The sequence below is a fragment of the Hetaerina americana genome, unplaced genomic scaffold (assembly GCF_022747635.1).
Source record: "Hetaerina americana unplaced genomic scaffold, ioHetAmer1.1.p SCAF_1, whole genome shotgun sequence".
NCBI lineage: Eukaryota > Metazoa > Arthropoda > Insecta > Odonata > Calopterygidae > Hetaerina > Hetaerina americana.
In genome coordinates, this window is record NW_027286069.1 from 123022760 (window position 1) to 123042727 (window position 19968).

The window sequence follows — 19968 nt, forward strand, 5'->3', positions numbered from 1 at the left end:
ATTTATTTGTCCGGAGATTTGTTGCATATTCATACATACAAATCTCAGGTAACATTTACATGTTCTGATCAAAGGAGTTCCGAATAGCCAAACTTGAACCCCCACGGCTATTATGCTTGAAACGTAGTTGAAAGAATTACCACCACTTGTGTGTAAAAGGATTTTCATATGTATTTTTTTAATAAATTTGCTTTTAGATGAAAATATCATTTTTCCAGATTTAAGCACTGTACCCTGTAATACGTAGTCACTCTGAAATTCACTGACCATTTTAGAGTTTCATCAATGTCTTGGCACGTGACTGCAAATGTGTGTATGCTGTATCAATTTTTTTCATTTTTCTATGCCAAACTCAAATATTAAGTGTTCTCTATAATATCAAATTAAAAAATTAACAATGCAGATAGCTTAATAACTTACAGCAGACAGAGCAGACGTACTATTTCTTGGATAAATTACCAAATTTATTTGCACTAGTAGTAGTAAAGTTTATGGGAGGTGACCAACAGCTAAGGTCATTTGCACCATTATGGATGCACAGGAAAGGATGAAAGGTGGAGAGAAACCCGGCGTTGGCATTAGCCTACTCTTAAAAAAAGGCACCAACGGTTCCGCAGCTTTTCGTCCCATCTGACAGACGGCATACTCACTCAAGAGTACTCCCTCCACAAAGCATCTCAAGTAGGGATTGAGATATTTGAAGCTACCAGGATTCGAACCCGGGACCATTTTGGTGGGAAGCCCGGCGATAGCCACCGCACCATCTCTATCCGCGTAGATATTTTAATCAATGTCACAGTAGTCATCACTAAATTAAACCTTTGGATATAAGTAGAGATGGATTCTCAGAGTATGTAAAGAAAGGTTTTCAAGTATTAAAAAGAATTTAATCACATATTTTTCAATTAAGAGACAATTATCAAATGGTGGGCAAAGAAGTTCAATAGTTTCAGCCTCAACTTTGTGGAAGTTCATTTTAATAAATGAAACAGAAACACTTTGTTCCAATTGGTGGATTGGAACAAAGTATATACCTATAGTACCTGAGGATGACGCCGTAGCGTCGAAACTAGTCGTACCTGTAATAAAGTGGTGGATTGGAACAAAGTGTTTCTTTTTCATTTATGGCAAAGAAGTTAATTAAATTAAGTATATGTAGTATTGTGCCACACATAGACCACGGAAGGCTCGTTTGGAGCCGAATAGAGGGTTTAAACCAGAGAGTGCTGGGCTTTTGCCGGGAAATCGGAGCGGACATCGTTGATCTGAGGCCCGTCCTCTCATCGTGTCGGGTACCCCTTAATCGCTCCGGGGTCCATTATACTGCCAAGGCATCGCAGTTGGTAGCGTGTAGGTTACACGAACACGTTTTGAGGGTTTAGCATAGCTTGTAGGCAAGAGCGTAGGTCATATATTGGGAAAAATAAAGTAGAATCTAGCGCTTTTTGTCAATTCAGTTCAGGTTATGCCTCTCAAATCCCCAAAAAAATTGAACAAACAAACACTTGCGTTAAAACAACATATAACACACGTAAATTTAATAAAATTGGTGCCTCTACATACATAACAGATAGAAATGAGAGTGAATGTAATTCTTTTGCCTCTGTTAACCACAAATCGTCTCAAAACAGTTTTGTTAGCGTACATATAACCGAAAAACAAGAAGTAATTAGCCGAATTAAAATTATAACATTAAACTGCCGTAGCATTAGAAACAAAATATCGGATATGGAACATATATCTGTCAGTACAAATGCAGATATAGCAGTTGGAACAGAAAGTTGGCTCACGGGAGATATAGCAAACAATGAAGTTCCACAATTTACAGAAGGGACAGACCAAATAGATTTGGTGGGGGAGTATTCATTGCAGTAAAGTCACATCTTAGTAGCCAACGATATGAATGCGACGTAGATGACATAGAAAGCGTTTGGTGCAACATTAAGGACTATAACGGCAGAAGCCTATTCATGTGTTCATTTTATAGACCCCCAGATTCTAACACAGATGTCCTACACAAGCTCGACAAACAAATATCCACTCTCAGCAGCAGACATAGCAACAGTATTACTATAATCGCTGGTGACTCAAATCTAACATCAATTGACTGGGACAACTACTGCGTAGGAAAATCTGCCAAAAACCGAGATTCATGCCAAGATCTCCTTCATATATTCACAAAACACACCTTAGAACAAATTGTTAAATCACCAACACGGGGCCAAAGCATACTAGATATCTTTGCGACTTCTATGCCCGAAATCACTACTAACATTGAAGTAATAGACGGAATCAGTGACCATAAGGCTATTCTTGTCGAGTTAAAAACTAAGTTCGTCAAAATAAACAAAGAAAAGCATAAAATATACCTACACAACAAGGCAAATTTTAACGGACTAAGAGAATATTTAAAGATAAAATTACCAGAATACACGATAAAAACACTGACAACCAATACAGAGAACACTTGGAATTATTTCTTAAATATTTTACGCGAAGGAATGAAGACGTACATCCCGTCCAAACTCAAATGCGACAGTAAGGAACCTAGATGGTACAACGGGGAAGTCAGATCGGCATTAAGAAGGCAAAGAAAGCTACAGTCAAATTTCAAAAAGAGTATAAAAAGTGACGATATAGTTTATATAAATACATCCAAACAGCAACTAAAAGAATGCCGTAGTAAGACAAAAAGTATTATGCGCACAGCACTATACTCTTTTAAATCTAAAATGCTAAGCGAATGTCTTGAGGAAAATCCAAAGTCATTCTGGTCCTATGTTGGGGAAATACAGGGTAAACGTCCAACTGTTCATTCTTTGAAGACGGAAAATGGAGAAATCATTACAGATAGCGTGAAAAAGGCAAATATTTTAAACCATTTTTCCAGAGCGTCTACAATAAAAACACAAACGCACCAAACGATCCTCCACACCCACCCGGGGAACACATGAGCGATCTAACACTGACCAAGCAGGGAATAGTACATCTGCTCCGTAGTATCAAAGCACACAAGGCACCTGGTCCGGAAGAAATACCTGCTAGAATATTAAAGGAATTAGCTGAAGACATTGCCCCATTTTTACATATTGTTTTTCTAAAATCGATATAAGAAGGCTAAGTGCCTCGCGACTGGAAGCTAGCACCCATATAACTCCCATCTATAAAGGCAGCGATAGGGATAAACCAGCCAATTACCGACCCATTTCTTTAACATCGATCTCTTGTAAAATATTGGAACACATTATTGGCACTAACATTATGAGATTTCTTGATAGTAGGAAAATACTAATCCACAACCAGCACGGATTTAGGAAAAGCAGATCTTGCGAAACACAACTTGGTCTCTTCATTCACGATATACTTAGATCGGGAGAAAACAACACACAAGTCGATGCAGTATTCCTGGATTTCAAAAGAGCCTTTGACAAAGTCCCACACAAGAAATTGTTACATAAACTTAAATACTATGGGATCAACGAGAAAATAATGAATTGGCTTAGAGACTTCTTGTCAAACCGCAAACAAATAGTAGTCATAGATGGGTTGTGCTCAACGGATAGAGATGTAACTTCGGGCTTCCCCCAGGGAAGTGTAATAGGGCCTCTTCTGTTCTTAATATACATTAATGACTTAAGCACACACGTTGGTAGCAATCTGAGGTTATTTGCTGCTGACACGGTGGTGTACAGGGAAATAAGGAGCCAACTAGATCGCGAGCTACTCTCTAGAGACTTAGACAATATCTCGGAATGGTGCAATAAATGGGGATTAACACTTAATATAGATAAATGCGCAGTTTTAAAATTTTGGAACAAAGGAGCAACAAACAGGGTATAAAATACGAAATAGGGGGTTCAGTAATGACTACGGCCAATCAAGTTAAATATTTGGGGGTTGTTCTAACACCACGCCTGTCATGGAGAGCACATATCAGCTAGATATGGGTAAAAGTAATTTCAGGGAATAATTTGTGAAATATTATAATAAGAAAGAGTCAATCAGTAATATTTCCCATTTAAATTTCATATTACGGGAAAGGCTTGTTTGAATATGTGATGAGTTTTGAACTTATTTGTTCATTATTGTTGCCCTTTCTGATTACAGTGGATAAGAGTAAAATGAAGGGCATATTAGATAAAGGAAATCATGAGTTTTAATAATCAGGATTTTGTGTTTGTTGGTTCTTTTTTCCTTTAGGACTTGCATCCATTGTGTTTGCTATTGGTATTGACAATGAAACAATGGACCATCCTTCATGGACAGAATGTGGGCCAGTGTCTCCCCTCTTTTCCTCCTCACCATTATCTTCAGAACCCATCATTGCAACTCCCAGTACTGGTAAATATATTGGTATTTTGTTATCAGCATGCATAAATTTCTGTAAGGAAAAGAATGTTCTAAATGAAATCAGCTTGAGTAATGATTTGGTATACTTCATAACAGTTTTTTCATGTGTAATCTCAGTACATATAAGGTTTACAAAGTGGTGACATTGGCCATTTTCATCTTTTCTTAACTGTATAATCTTCATCATATCTTAAGTCACTATTGTTCCCCTGGTAGCCATTTATTTACCTTGATTAAAATGTATTTCTAGTGAGAGATAGTGTCTGTGAGCAGGAAAGTCTCAGGCTTAAATCGGTGTAATTTCTCTGTATTCTGAGGAATGGTTGGAATAAAACTTTCCAATTCCACTATATACATTTTATTTATCACATGAAGAGGCCTGATGGTGCTGCTCTGCAACGGAAACATGGTCGTATGATAAATAAATCGTGAATTGTGGAATTGCTGAGTTTTCTACCATTCCTGGTTCCAAGGTGTGATAATATGAGTTTCCTTTTGTGTTTTTTACATTCAGATACACTCTTCTCCCAATTGTGTAAATCACTTTCATCGCAGCCAAGGCTTTAGGGCCTATCCAAGTTGTCTTGTAAATGGTTGTGGTTCATTTTTATTCCCGCTTTTTCCATATAACTAAGAGCTAATTTGCTAGGTGAAATTAACACTTTTTTGAATTAAGTTTTCCTCCAGCATAAATATAAATTTACTCATTAGTAGAGGTTTATTACTGAATATTTTTTCCCTTTGTCTCCCATATCCTCCGTATTCCCTTACCTTTCCAATCTGGTTCTTGCAGCCTCTGCCACATGCAAGGTGTGATAAAAAAAAGACAGGACTGATTTTATAACTCGTTTATTTCAACGGATACGGTTTAATCAAACTTGTTGCCCTCAAAGTACATGCCGTGAATGATGACGCATCTTTGCCAACGTTTCTTCCCACTCTCGAACCCTACCGCCTTAGGGATCCTCTTCAGGTCCGCCGTACAATCAGTTTTAATATATTGAAATGAAATGAAATAATTGACTTTGTAATTCCACCCACTTTATTTTAAAAACACGGCCCAGGTTTCGACGTTGAATGTCATCTTCAGGTGATGACGACGTTCAACGTCGAAACCTGGATCGTGTTTTTAAAATAAAGTGTGTGGAATTACAAACTCAATTATTTCATTTCAATATGCTATGCAAATTCCATAAAGTTACGCCTGAGACAACAAACAATTAGATCTATTGTCCGCAATAGAGTCGAATCGGTACCCTTTCAAGGTTGATTTTAACTTTGCAAGCAAAAAAAGTCTAATGAAGCCACTTCTGGAAAGTAAGGTGGTTGCGGGATCATGGAAGTTCCGGTTCTGGCATAAAACTCTGTCACGATCAGTGCCGTGTGACCCGGTGCGTTATCGTGGTGGAAATGCCGTGCATTGTTTCTCCGGCCTCTTTCAGCTCACTGCGACCCTCAGCCTCTTCATAACCTTAAAGTAGGCATCTTTGTTGACGGTTTGACCTTGAGGGACGTATTCGTAATGAATCAGCCCTTGCCAATCGAAGAAATTAACCAGCATGACCTTCACATTGGACCGGGATATGCGAGCTTTCTTTGGTCCCGGAAAATGAGGACCTTTCCACTGAGAAGACTGTGCCTTTTTCTCAACATCATAACGATAAACCCAGGTTTCCTTACCGGTCACGATGGTTCTAAGAAACTCTGGGTCGGCATTGGCTCGATCCAGGAGTTCCTGACAAATGTCCAGACGTTATTGTCTCTTGTCATCAGTCAGCACCCACGGGACGAATTTTGATGCAATGGGCATCATACCCAAATGTATTTCAAAATTGTCTGATAGAATCCAAAACTAATGTTCACTTCCTCGGCTATCTCCTTAACAGTTAAACGGCGATTTGGCGCACCAAATCATTCACCAATTTGGCATGGTTGGGGTCTGTCGAAGTGGAAGGCCGCCCCGTTCGAGAATCTTCATCTGTTGAGGTTCTGCCCGATTTAAAACGACTGTACCGCTCAAAACACTGACTTTGACTAATAGCTTCATTAACAAAGGCTTGCTGAATCATTCCAAATGTCTCCGTAGCACTTTTGCCAAGTTTGAAACAAAATTTCACGCACACATGCCGTTCCTCGAGCTCCTTCATTGTTGCTGTTGCCCGCGGCGACAAACAGGTTAAGACACGTGCTGGTGCGTAGCAACTTGATATAAACAAGTGCAACACCTCTTGTTTTAGTTGTCTGATGTGTCGCTACATGGCGTACAGTGTAGTTGTGATCCATTTAATGGTTTGTGGAGAATCAAATCAGTCCAGTCTTTTTTTGATCACACCTTGTCTATGCCTTTTTTGTGGATCGCAAGGTATTTTTATAGATGTAGGTGTGAACTTTTGAAGTAATGGGGTTATTTGGGGTAAAAAGAACCTTCATACTTCCAAAATAAAGATTCTTTATTGTGGAAGTGTTAAGTTTCTTTTTTACGCTAATAATGAAGAAATTCCACAAAGTGAAACCCGGGAGTGTAATGGATTTGTGAGGTTAACTTTTCATTGAAAAGATGATTCTTAAGCTAAAAGGTTAAAAGTAAAATTCTCTTAAATCGTTAAGCTAACCTCAAAATGAGGTAATTTTCAATTCTTAAGACATTTTTTTAAGGTAATCTACCGGTTAAGGTAGGTTTTAGGATGGACACAACTACCAAACAAACATTTTATTACTCCGAACAAAACAAAAAATCCATCAGCCTACTCTATATCAGGTCCCTCTTCATCTCTGAGTACTTTCTTCCTCCCTTTATCCCGTCCAACGTCCCTATCCTGTTCCTTCCCTTTCCTCGTTTGCCCAACATACTCCCCTCTATCACAGTCTTCAACATCCCACTGCCGGTCAACACCCCCTTCATCCACTTCTCCTGCCTCCATAGGATTTCTCCCAACAAAACCCTCTCTTCACCCACCATACCAAGTACTTCCTCATTTGTTTTCTTCTCTGTCCATTTCACCTTCTCCATTCTTCTCCACACCCACATTTCAAAAGCCTCCAATCTACGTCTATTCTCCTGCTTCAATGACCACGTTTCCGCACCGTACATAGCTACGCTCCAAATTAAAGTTTTTACGGGTCTTTTCTTAACATCTTTACTCAACGTCCCTGTCATCAACTCCCTCCTCCTTGTGAAAACCTGTTTGCCTAGCGCAATTCTTCTCCTTACGTCCCTACTACTTTGATCGTGTTGGTCCAAAACACTACCTAGATACGTAAACTGTTCCACCTGCTCTAGTTTTGCCCTCCTATTTTAATGTTAAGCTTAACCTTTCTCTTTCTAGAAAATTGCATTACCTTTGTTTTATTAATATTGATTGTCATCCCATACCTGTCGCACTGAATTTCCAATTCACTCAGCAATGCTTGCAACCCCTTGGCTGACTGAGAAACTAAAGCTTGGTCATCAGCAAACCTAACTGATTTTATGAATTCCCCGCCCACTTTCATTCCTACCTCCAGTTCTTCCCACGCCTCTTTGATCATTTCCTCTGCATACAGGTTGAACAGCAACAGTGATAATGGGCAACCCTGCCTTACACCTCTTCCTAACACTGGCCATCCGGACCTGAGCAGTCTGAGACATGTACAGGTTGCGGATTAGCCTCCTTTCCCTCCAATCTATTCCTATTTTCTGCAATATACTCATTAGTTTTTCCCAATTCACTCTATCGAACGCTTTTTCGAAATCTACGAAACAGGCAAATACCTCCTGGTTGTGTTCTATATTCCTCTCAATTAATAATCTCATTACTGCAATGACATCACGCGTACCTCTCCCCTTCCTAAACCCAAACTGATCATCCCCTAAGTAATCATTTGCCCCACTCTCTATCCTTTTGTTTATGATCCTGAGAACAACTTTAGCTGCGTGGGATATTAAACTAATTGTCCTATAGTCCTCACATGACGTGGCCTTTACCTTTTTCGGAATAGCAACTAAAACTGATCTCACGAAGTCTTCCGGCCAGATTCCCTCCTCATAAATACTACGGATCAGCCCATATAGCCTCTTCCTCCCACATTTTCCTAAGCATTTTAAAAGTTCCACGGGAATGTTATCTACCCCCACGGCCTTATTTAGTTTCATCTCCCTTAATGCCCTTTCTATCTCATTGTCTAGTATGCCTGGACCTAAGCTGTCTTCCTCTACGTCATTTTCTTTTTCAATGTCTAACTTTGTTGGTCTGAGTTCTTTACTATACAGTTCTTCTATATACTCCTTCCATCTCTCTTGGATCTTTCCTGCGTCAACTATTACCTTACCCGCCTTATCTCTAACTGTTAGCATAGCTCTTCCTTTCTTACTTCCCGATAACGATTTAACTTTGCTGTACAGCGCACCGATTTCACCCTTCCTCTGCAGACTTTCCATATCCTCGCACTGCGTATTCCACCATGCTTCTTTTGCCTTATTTGTTGCCCGCCTCAGGTTATTGTTCAATTCTTTGTACTTCATTTTGCCTAATTCTGTATTTATATTCTTCCATTTTTGCTTCTCATCCATCTTTGTAATCATCTCATCTGTGATCCATGGTTTCCTAGTCCTTTTAGCGTTAACGGCTCCAATAGTGTCTTTTGTGGCTTTAGACAACCCTTTCTTGAAACATTCCCATTTTTCTTCGATAGTACTAAGCTCTTTACCATCCTCCATAATTTTCTCGACGGCCTGTTTGTATTCCTTCCTTTTCAAACCATTTAATGCTTCTACATTCCATTTTCTAACTCGCCGCCCCTGCCTTATCTTTTTGAAACGGACGCTACATTTCATAACAACTAAATTGTGGTCAGAGTCCGCATCCGCTCCCGGGAAGCTGTGCGACTTTATAACACTGTTCCTGAACCTGTGTCTAACCAGGATATAATCTAGCTGATACCTTTCTGAGTCACCTGGCATTTTCCATATATACCTGCGTCTTTTGTGGTGTCTAAACCAAGTGTTGGTGATGACTAACCCCTGTCTCCTGCAGAACTCAACTGTTTTCTCCCCGCGGTCATTCCTCGTGCCTAAACCGTAGTCCCCCACCTCATCACCATCTCTTCCTTCGCCTACCGTCGCATTCCAATCCCCCATCACTATCAAATGTTTCCCTGCAGGAACACACGCGATTATGTCCTCTAACTGATTGTATATCCTATCGACCTCTTCTGCCTTATGGTTGCTCGGTGGCATGTATACCTGAATAATAACCAAGTTCGTCGGTTCTGCTTTTATCTCTATTAGCAATAATATATCCGTTACCTTATCTATGTCGACTACGCTTCTTCCTACCTCTTCATTTAATACTATGGCAACCCCTAGTTGGCTCTCGTCCCCGCCGCCGTATATTATTCTATACTTATAATTCCAATAATCCCCGCTATCTTTCCATCTCACATCGCATAGACCTAAAATATCTATATTTCCCCTTTCCATCTCTCGCTTAACATTCTCCAATTTCTCTGTCCTCATCATTGTCCTAACATTCCACGTTCCCATTCTAACTAATTTGGTCTTCTTCTCCTGCGTCTGCAAGGGTTTCGTGGGATGACGACCGCGGAAGCCTTGCCTCCCCCGCTGCCGGGCACGACACACGGCCGATTGGGCCGAGCCCCGTAGTTGCCAGGACTCAAAATCCCTGTGTAGTCCATCTTGTTAATCTTGGGAATGATAATTGAGGTGGTTTCCCGTTGTCTTCCTCAATAGTGTTTTTAACGTGACACCATCACTTACTGGCCGCTCCACTGGGGTCAGACGCCATTGCAGCCGCCTCATTGAGGAACAGACGCTGAGACCGCTACCATTTGTCTGGCTCCTAACCTTCGACCTATCTGGCAGGGGTGACCCTACCAGGAGCAAGTATTATTACTCCCGCAATCACAGCTCTAGGGGTCATCGGAACGCACAAGCCCTTCCACCACGTCAAGGTTGTAGTCCGGGAGTCTTAAGACATATATGTTTTATTCTGTGTATAGGCCTAACTAAAATTAAAGCACTGAGTATCAGACTACATAATTCACCTTCAGTTGCAGCATTTTTGATCAGCCTTTCTAACAGTCATATTCAGACTGTGTTAAATTAGTGTCAGTAGAATGCTGAAGAAAGTGATTATCGTATTGGTATCTCGTTTTTACTTTGCTAAGTTGTACACTTTAGGGGCATTGAGGGAGGAGTGATTCTAAACAAATGATTTAGAATTTAAATAATTTATTTAGTAAATGAGCCTTAACTTTCTAGGCGTGGGCCATTAAGTAAGTCCTTGGGAACAGTAGGAAAATAAATTATTTTGGGAAGATTTTTTATTTTTCAACATCTTCTTTTAGCTTGATACGCCTTGCCATTGTTTCTCTGACTATTTTAAGACATCCAAAACAAAGGATTTTAGAAGATATCTCACATATGGCTGTAAAAAGCCATCTGTGTTGGCAATGACCTCCTTGTTCGACGTTAATTGTTTTCCACCGAGCCAATTTTTCATTTCAATGCAACAATTTCAAAGTGTGTAAATCATTCGCCATTCGGTCAAGGGAAATGATTTTTCCACTCTGAAATTGTTGCATAGAAATCCGTATTAGCGGATGACTCCATTAAAAGTTACGGTTGTGGCATCTCCCGCAGTTTCTTGGAATTTGAAAATTTTTCATGTTCAGAATTAAAAAGAATCACTGGGGGCCAGATCGGGTGACTACAGGAGGGTGTTTTAATGATTCAAACTTTAATTCCACGATTTTCACAACCAAAACTGCACATTTGTGCACCTGTGCATTATCTTGATGGAAGAGGATATTTTTCTTTTTCATGAGAGGATGTTTTTTCCTTGATATTGTTGCTCACCTCTGGTGCAGGAGCAACACATAATACTCTCCATTTATCATTTGTCCTTTTTGCAAGTTATCAATCCAGGTGATTCCCCGGGCATCCCAAAAAAGCATTGCCGTCCCTTTGGTTGCCAATTTCGCCGTACTTGCCTTTTTCGGAGCCAGATTGTGTTCATTAACTCATGTTTCAACCGTCTCTGGAATGTTGTATGTTTCACTCACAGTTATTTATCAACGTGGGAATTTGTTGGGATTCCGACAGAAGAGCGCCAACCCAGACTCCAAATTGACTGCACAGTTGTGTTTATTCTCCGGTGAAAACAAATGCGAGACCCTTTTTGCATTAATTTTTTTCGCAGACAATTTTTAGTGCAAAATTATAATCACTGCTCCTGGTGAAATGCCTGTGGCCTCAGTGTTTGGTGAAATTTGATTCTTCGATCACTCCGAACCATACCATGGATTTCGTCAATCAATTCAAAGGAAGTCATTTCCGCCAGAGATTCTGAATGGTGTTCATTACTTGTGGATGTATGGCCTTGTTTCAACTTATTTATCCAATTGTAAACAATCACAAACACAGGAGCAGATGTGGCATGGCCTTTATCCAATCCCACTTTGATATCTTTTGGTGTTAAGCCTCTCAAATAGTGGTGTATAATCACTGCACAATACTCTTTTTTCAATATTTCCAAAGAAGCAAAAGTTTGTTGCTTCAATCATCTACAAGAATGAAACCAAGTCATGGATATAGCTAAAACTTAAATAGTGGTCTAGTGAGAGATGGTACTAACCAAAAGCAAACCTTTTCCGAAACTACGAGCCCAATGTCTTGGATTTTCTGAGGACTTATTGAAGGACCCACGGGTTAACGACTCATATATTTGCATCATTAAAGTGCTTGGTCCATCTATTTATCATGAAAACGGGATGTTTTTGTTTATTTGGCAACTAGATGAGAAAAAGGTTGGGACCCAGGGCAAGAGATTGCGAGAGAAGAGGCGGCGAAAGCCCCCATTGCATGTAATCTCCTTTGAAGATGACTCCCCACCGGCCACAGAGGGTAGTAGTGGTGGCGCTGCCGGCATATCTTCCCCTTCCCCATCATCCTCCTCCTCTTCAGGGGGAACTGGACACCATTTAGCCGAGGTGAGGTTTTCTTTGGCATTCATGTATTAGTTAGTTTATTGCATGTGACTTTTATATGTCGGTGCAAGACTTTCAATGCACCAGGTTGATGAGAATTGTTTAAAGTTCAGTTTTTTGAAATAAGTGGCCTCATAAGTACTTCATTGCTGATCTCCTTGGGAAAAGTTGCATTGTTGATGAATGGAAAATTTCGATTTACGATCATAGTAACTCCTGGATTCATTTTAATGTTTTATTCAATTTTGTGCATTTTTAAATCAATGGTTACCATTAATAAAATAAAAGTCCTATAGCTGTAATAAGTTAGCACCACTCGTCCTGCAATGAAAACAAAATTTGGTTGTTATGGTTTGTGGGGGAAAAAATCCACAATAGTGACCGACCACAACCTCTCAACGAGAACACCCTTCTGCAGTAGTTAGCGGGAATGTTACTTCCTCGCCAGTGACCAACTACCGACACACCCTCAAACCCAATTGGAATCATTGACAGAGTTCAAGGGACTCCGCTAAGAATACCTGGGTTTATGAACAGAACACAATATGCACTATCCGTGAGTGTTTACGGGAATAAATTCCGTGATCAGGACAAACACAGAGCTGACACACGCTCACAAGCACTAAGGAAAATAATCACTCACACATTTAAAAAAAGACCTCATTACTGGGAGAATATTACTCAAATTGATCGAAGAAAGCAGAAAGCAGGGAAAGGCAAGAGTGTGCATCTGATACACATGTTTCGTCTGCGATGTAGTCCTCCTCAGCGTACCGAAGGAGGAATATGAAATAAAATAAATAAAAGAAAGGTGCTAACTTATTATGGCTATAGGAGTTTTATTTTATTGATTTACAAAGTTGTAGAGCTCATTATCTTTCATTTTAAACGGTAACCATTGTTTGTGTATTTATAGAAATGTTAGTTAAATACTATGTGCTTTGAATGGTGAACACTATTTTACCATGGGGAAACTGGATAACTTATATGACAAAGAAAAAGGTAAACTTTTTAATGTGCACTGAATATGTATTTTAAGGTTTGCACTCTGAGCAATAATTAATTAATCCACCGCCAGATTATCAGGTAATAGTCACCTAATAGCATCTTCAAATTGTGAAGTATATTTTTTTGCTAGTTAATTTTTAGATAAATCAAGAAACATTCACATATGAAAAAATGGCTCTCCTTATGTTGGTCCTCCAGAATATTCCCCCGTAAAACATTTTTTAAATTTAATTATTACTAATTTTTTGAAGTCTCTCTGCCTGCTGTTCTATGGAAAAATTAGATGAAAGAGTTTATCTCTTTCTTGCCAGCATCTTGCTTAGTCAACGGGTGGCCAAAGGCCAAGAGAGAGTTAAAATGTGAATAAAAGGAATTACATATTTGTTTCAGTTTCAGGCAATTGATGTATTTCATCTTCCCATGGCAAACTTAAAAAGTTCATAATGTTAAGAGTTGTAAGGCCAAAGTTTTTGCAAGGGTATGGGAAGGTATTGCTCTTTGCCCATATTTGTAGCTGATGTAATTTAACAGTCATTTACGGCCTAATCTGCCCCTAGAGACGAAATGGGAGAAAAGTATGGATGCAGAAAACCATGAAAAAGTGTACTTATTCATGCTATACAAAGTGTTCCATATTGCATCCTATTTAATCAATTTCTCATCAGAATACTAAAATTTACTAAATTAGAATACTAAAAGATAGTAGAACATAATTTTTCAAATTACTAATGCATCATAAAGGTAACTGAAGTAAGCAACTTCAATTTGTGCCTTCAAAACATGTCCATAGATAATGCATATGATCCATTAATCCAATTTGATTTCAAGGTTTGCCCCAGTGAGCTTTATCACTCCAGTCGATACAGACTCTGTCCATCTACACGATTTCAAAGGAATTATATCGTGGTGGTAGTCACTGATAAAATCATTATCTCGGCAATGTTTACCCATAATCCCATGAATGCCCTCTACTTTTTTTATTGATTCCTCACCTGTCAGTGTGTACATTGAAGAAGAGTTGGAACGGTTTGAGTAACACCTCGGGCAATACTTACATAGGAAGATATAACTTTTAGCTGCCAATCACCCTGTTTGTTCAGAAGCTTCTTCCTCTGCGGTTATATCTGATGAAAGGAGGCCAAATTGGAGACATGCACCCTGTGAAAATAGCCAGTATTATCGAGATCTTTGGTACCACCCTAGATTAATCAAGTGTAGAGAGCTGAGGTGGTTCAAGCGAAGCTTTTTGAAAAGCTTTGCGTCAATTGATGAAGGGTGCTCCACCTCTGGTGGTCTCATTGAGGCATCCTCTCGAGGGGAGTTGGCTAGCAACTGATCCAAGGGGATGAGTGGGAAGCAGTAGCGAAGGTTGTCGCAGGGGTGGCAGGGGTGGGGATGAAGCAGTTTCAGCGAGGAGAACAGCATCCGTAATATGTGAGGAGATAGATATCTATGCGATTGCATGCCTGCATGCAGACCAAATCCTATTGCACTTCAATAAATTGTTTCATGCATGGTGTTTGAGAAATTCTATGCATCAATGTTAGTTATCTAATTCGAAACTATTGAATTTCATCAGTGTCCTCTTCTGTGTCTTCTCTGTTTCCGCTGTTGACTCCAATTTCCAAAGATTGTGTGTGATAATGACTGCTGAAGCCGTAACTCTCCTGCTGCTGGGCACAGAATGCAGCCCTATAGTTGCTAGGAATAATTATCATAATTTGCTTAGGTTAAATAATTTAGGTGGTTTCCTGTTGCCTGCCTAATTAGTGTGTTTTAATATGACACCATTAATCACTTGTTTTAACTGATCCATTTGTATCAGATGTCTTTGCAGCCGCCTCTCCGGGGCAAAGTGGCTGCGTGAACTGCATTTAGTCTGGCACCTGCCCTTAGACCTATTTAGCGTAGTGACCCCACCTGGAGCAGTTATCATTGCTCCCATCAGTTCAGTCGTTAGGGCTGCTGCAAGCCCCTCCACCATGTTCATGTTGTAACCCAGGCATGGGTGTATACATGGAATGACAACTGAAAATTCATAATGAACAATACTACTCTAGCATGTGCACAATGAATTATGACAAACTTCACCGTCATTGCCTTTGGTGTACGCAACTGCTCATCGCCTCTTAACAATAATTGAGGCTTAGGAAATGAGTGAAAGTGATTTAATTGTAATACTTCAATTTTCCACTGACCACCTTGGCCCACTTATTATTTATTTATGAGCCATCTGATAGATGTATTTAAAAGCTTATTTTTAATGTGAAACAAAATCAATGCCATTCATAATGTAATGAAATCATGTAAACGAAACCACTTTGGCTTACTTCCCTCCTTTATCTCTCGTGTTGCACCCGTCCCCGAATGTATCAAATTGCAGGGCAGTTTGGCATCATGATTCAGGAGTTGCCATCTTATTCATATGTAAAGTAAGTTAATACAAATTCTGCTTTAAAGTTAATTATGCATATCTGAATCAATATCTAAATTTTCATATCGTTTTGAAATTATTGATGCATTCTAACTCGACATACGTGAATCATTTTCAGGCTTCTGTTACCCCCACTCAATTTAGCATTCACTTTCAGTTTTATTGTATTTTAATGAGGTAATTGTTGCACTGTATGAGTTCCCTGCTCACTTAAAAAATAGTTTCTTTTTGCTTCAATTTGCTTTGTGATAACATCCAATAAATGCAATGAAAACATTACATTAGACCATAGATGGGAAAGAGGGAATGGCGTTGTCTAAACTGTGGAACATGTGTGTTACTTCTTACAGGAGTGGGCATTGGGTGCTGGTTCAAGGAGTGGAGGTCCCAACAGGGTGCCACGCCTCTCTGTCCACAGTGATGATGGCTCCTCTCTCATTCCAGTTGGCTCTCCCTCAGACCATGATGCTCGAATGCTCACTAGCCACTCAGAGGTGATTTATGCTTTGAAACACAAACATAACGTCTCTTCAGATGACTCACTGATCAATTGCAGCATAGCAGTGTGGTACATAATATTATTCAGTGACACCCATAATATACACATTTTGGAGGCCTGGTCAAAAATGCTATGGTTGGGAGAGTAAGTGACTTTTGAGAAATGAAGTTTGTGCTAATCTAACTTTACCGTTCCTTGAAAAGACTTGGCAGGCATAATTAAAACCTGAAATTTAGTTCCAAATTCAAAATCCCTTAGTAGGACACTGATTTGAATCTCTTAATGTGATTTTCTCAAAGTATAGGGATATTGGCAATAATGGTCGGATAATGAGTGAAAATCTTTTTATCTCGTGCATCTCTTAGAAAGTGGTTTCAGATTGAAGTTCATATGCTGCTCTTCTGGAGCACTTAGCTGTACGGTAACAGTATTTCAACATGTTATTGTAATTTTACATTGTTTAGGTGTTCAATACATTGATGATAAACAGTCTAAATGTATATGGTATGTGATCAAATTTATTTTCGCTTACTTAGGACATAAATCTAGTGCATTTGCCGTGGCTGAAACTTACCAACGGGCTAAGGTGACTTCCTTATTTTGGTGGTGTTTTGGTATGATATGACCTACCTCTCATATTCGTTCAAATAATGTACACATACTATCTGTATGATGTTCACACGAGAAAACCTTTGAGTTTATGTATTTGAGTGGGCTATAAGGAAACCTTATGTAAAATCCAAGCTTATGTTAAATTGATGTCATCAGGCAACAAGGCTATGATAACATTTTAAGAATAAAGCAACATACAAGAAGATACCTGATGAAATTAAGAATATAAACATAATCTATTACTTAGACCAGTCGGGTGCATTGGATTAAATCCTCACATTGCCAAAGTTGAAGTACGACTTGCCATAGATAAGAACTTTATTTAATTGAAATGAAATATAGACTACTGTTTGAGTAACTTCGTCGGAGAATATCAGTTTCTGTTTAGAAAGGGGATGAGTATGCATTATGCCATGAGAGTAATGAGATAATTGTTGAAAAGGAATGTAGAGTACAACCGGAATATATTTGTATACTTAGTGGATTTTAAGAAGACATGTGACGGAGTAAACTTGAGTACAATTAACGAAATATTTTGTGGGATATAGAAGTAGACTAGAAGGTTAGGTGGGAATAATGCATAGGCTCTGACTGAATTTGTGCAGATAACAAATGGGGAGTTGGGATGGGCAGTGCTAGATAGGGCAGTGAGACTCCAGGAAAGAGGAAGGCTTATGTAAACAATTAAGTTGGGTGCATAAACTAAGAGGGGCTCACCTCTTTGGGAAGTGTTTGGGATGGGGTAAGTAGAATGGTGGGGGGATAGTAAAAGCAGAATTGCATGCAGTGAAAAGTGTTTGCTGAGAGATGACATACCCCATATGTAAAAATGTCTGGAAAAAACTGGTGAAAATCAATATGAAGACTAGTTCTGTATGGCTTAGTCATTGAAGCACGTGATGGAGCACAAATTGGAGGCTTTGGGAATGTGGTCGAGTGGAAAAATGGAAAAAATAAAAGGCATGGAAAGGGAAAAAAATGAAGGACTCCTAATTATCATAAAGAAAGAGAGATGGCTTTAGGGAGAAACTAAAAAAGATTGTCATTAAACACATGAAAAATATTTATCTCTACCAATGCAAAATTTACTTCGGATTTTTGGCATTTATTCAAACTTTTCCTTTTTTAACACTTTTTTACATACCTGCCAACTGCCAGGGAGTTATATCAAAAAATGTTTCATTTTTACTCAGTTATACAACATCCACTTATTTATTCCGGTTAGATCAAGAATGTAACTAAAAGTGCGTGAATAGACCATATGTGAGTTCAAGGCTTTCTGTGCAAGCTAACCCTTAATTTGGTGATTTTGACTCCGTATTGTGTGCTGTTATGAAAAGTTGCCATATCAGGCAACGTTTCGGTTGTGTTTCATATTTGTACCATCTGGATGGCGAGTATTTAAAATAAGAACATCATTTTTCACTTTCCCCAGATAAATAGTGATAGGATTTTTTTTCAGAACAAATTTTTTGAACAAACATGAACATATTTTACAGCAATCAATGATTCCCTTCCCCCTTTGGTAATTTTTGCTAGAAAACTGTGCATTTATTCATTAGTTGTCAATGTAAAAAATAAATTGTATTTTTGCAATTATTCTGAAAACGTTTCATAATATTTGTCATAAAAAAGCAGGACAGACACCTTCAGGTCTTAGCTCATGTTTTCCTATGTTAAGAGATGTATTTATGGTATATTGACGTCCTTTTTCTGCAGTAACCCTGAACTTTGATCCCTATTTATTAGCTCCATATTTGCTCCTATTTAGTTCCTATTTAGCTCCTTAATTTGGAGATATCCAAATGTGACCTTGTGGGAAGATATTCATCAACTGAAACAGAGGGTTCACGACATTGGCCAAGGGAGTGAAAAATCAAGATGAATGTATCCCAAACCTCAGAAATTAGGGTAAATGAATCTCTGATTTTACTGAATTTAAATTAAACCACAAGAATTTCCTTGAAACAATCTCAATGCATGACTATTATACAAATTGGAAGACCTCAGGTTTTGAACCAGTTTCAAAACCTCAGGTGTTCTGATGTCCATATTCAAAGAGTCAGCGATTTTCCACAGACTTCATTTTGCAGTGGAATGCGTTTCACTGACTTGCGGCATCATCAGGCACAAGTGACACACACAGCTGTTGAATACATACCCAATCGGAGAGAGGGGGGGGTGTTGAAGGTGGGGGGGGGGGGGGAGACGGGTATTGCTGGGACTTCAAAAGTCGGTGTTCGTGGTTTTTTGGTTGAAGGAAGAAAAAGAGGTCGTGGCGCCTTGGTTATGACCAAAGCATTGCATCTGGTCCTGGGTTTAACCCTCTTAGTGCGGCGGGTCGATATATCGGCTTTCGTATCCCTGGCAAAAAGTGCGGCGGACCGATATATCGGCTCTTGCGTAGGCTATTGTTTAAATCGTTGTAACTTATGGTTTTTTCTTTAATAATTTATGGTTTTTTTGCTATTGATAGGGTGAATATCATACAATTACATAACACTTTTTTAATTTTTTACTATCAATTTTAAATGCTTTTCAAAAAGTATAATTCTTACTATAATTTTACGTTCAGTTTTGTACATGTCGGGAAGCTCAGCCTAATTGTCTGCTCGTTTTTTTTTTTGTGAGTGGCCTTTACACTATGAAAAGCCACTGGAAGGCTACTAATCTGTTTTCATCTGTAATCTCTTGAATGTGTTATGGTGTGGTGGTGTTGATATATAACTGATTATTCAGACTTTGTTGATACGATGGAAATGAGAGCACTGCTTTGTAATCATTTTGGTTTCTCTTGCCGTCCATCCTATCTAATCATTTGCGCCCTGTGTATTGGATTACATTGTCAGCAGTTCTCTGTGAATTAGAACTTAGTTTTTCTCTGCCTTTAGATTGTAAGCACATTGACGCAGTCTCAAGGAAAGGGGAAAAGTCCCAATTTGGCTCAGTGAGATCAGCCTTTTCAACAAAATCGAAATATGCAGAGGCTGACAAAAAAATTTGCAATTCACTGGTTTTTCTTTATTTATTTATAATATTTTCTACATGTCTTTCTGATTCTTTATTATATTCAAATATC

At 39.0% G+C, this 19968-nt stretch overlaps 1 protein-coding gene across 3 annotated transcripts in view; it reads left to right on the plus strand.

The window, feature by feature from the left end:
- LOC139696529 (sorting nexin-29-like) overlaps positions 1-19968 on the plus strand; it is a 55943-nt gene that overhangs the window by 8572 nt on the left and 27403 nt on the right. For 2 of the 3 annotated variants that reach the window (XM_071595339.1, XM_071595333.1), the window contains exons 6-8: positions 4201-4341; positions 12146-12339; positions 16129-16272. In XM_071595339.1, the coding sequence (XP_071451440.1) occupies positions 4201-4341; positions 12146-12339; positions 16129-16272 (479 nt within the window). The remainder of the gene's footprint in view (positions 1-4200; positions 4342-12145; positions 12340-16128; positions 16273-19968) is intronic. The other variant, XM_071595347.1, reaches the window with a different exon arrangement.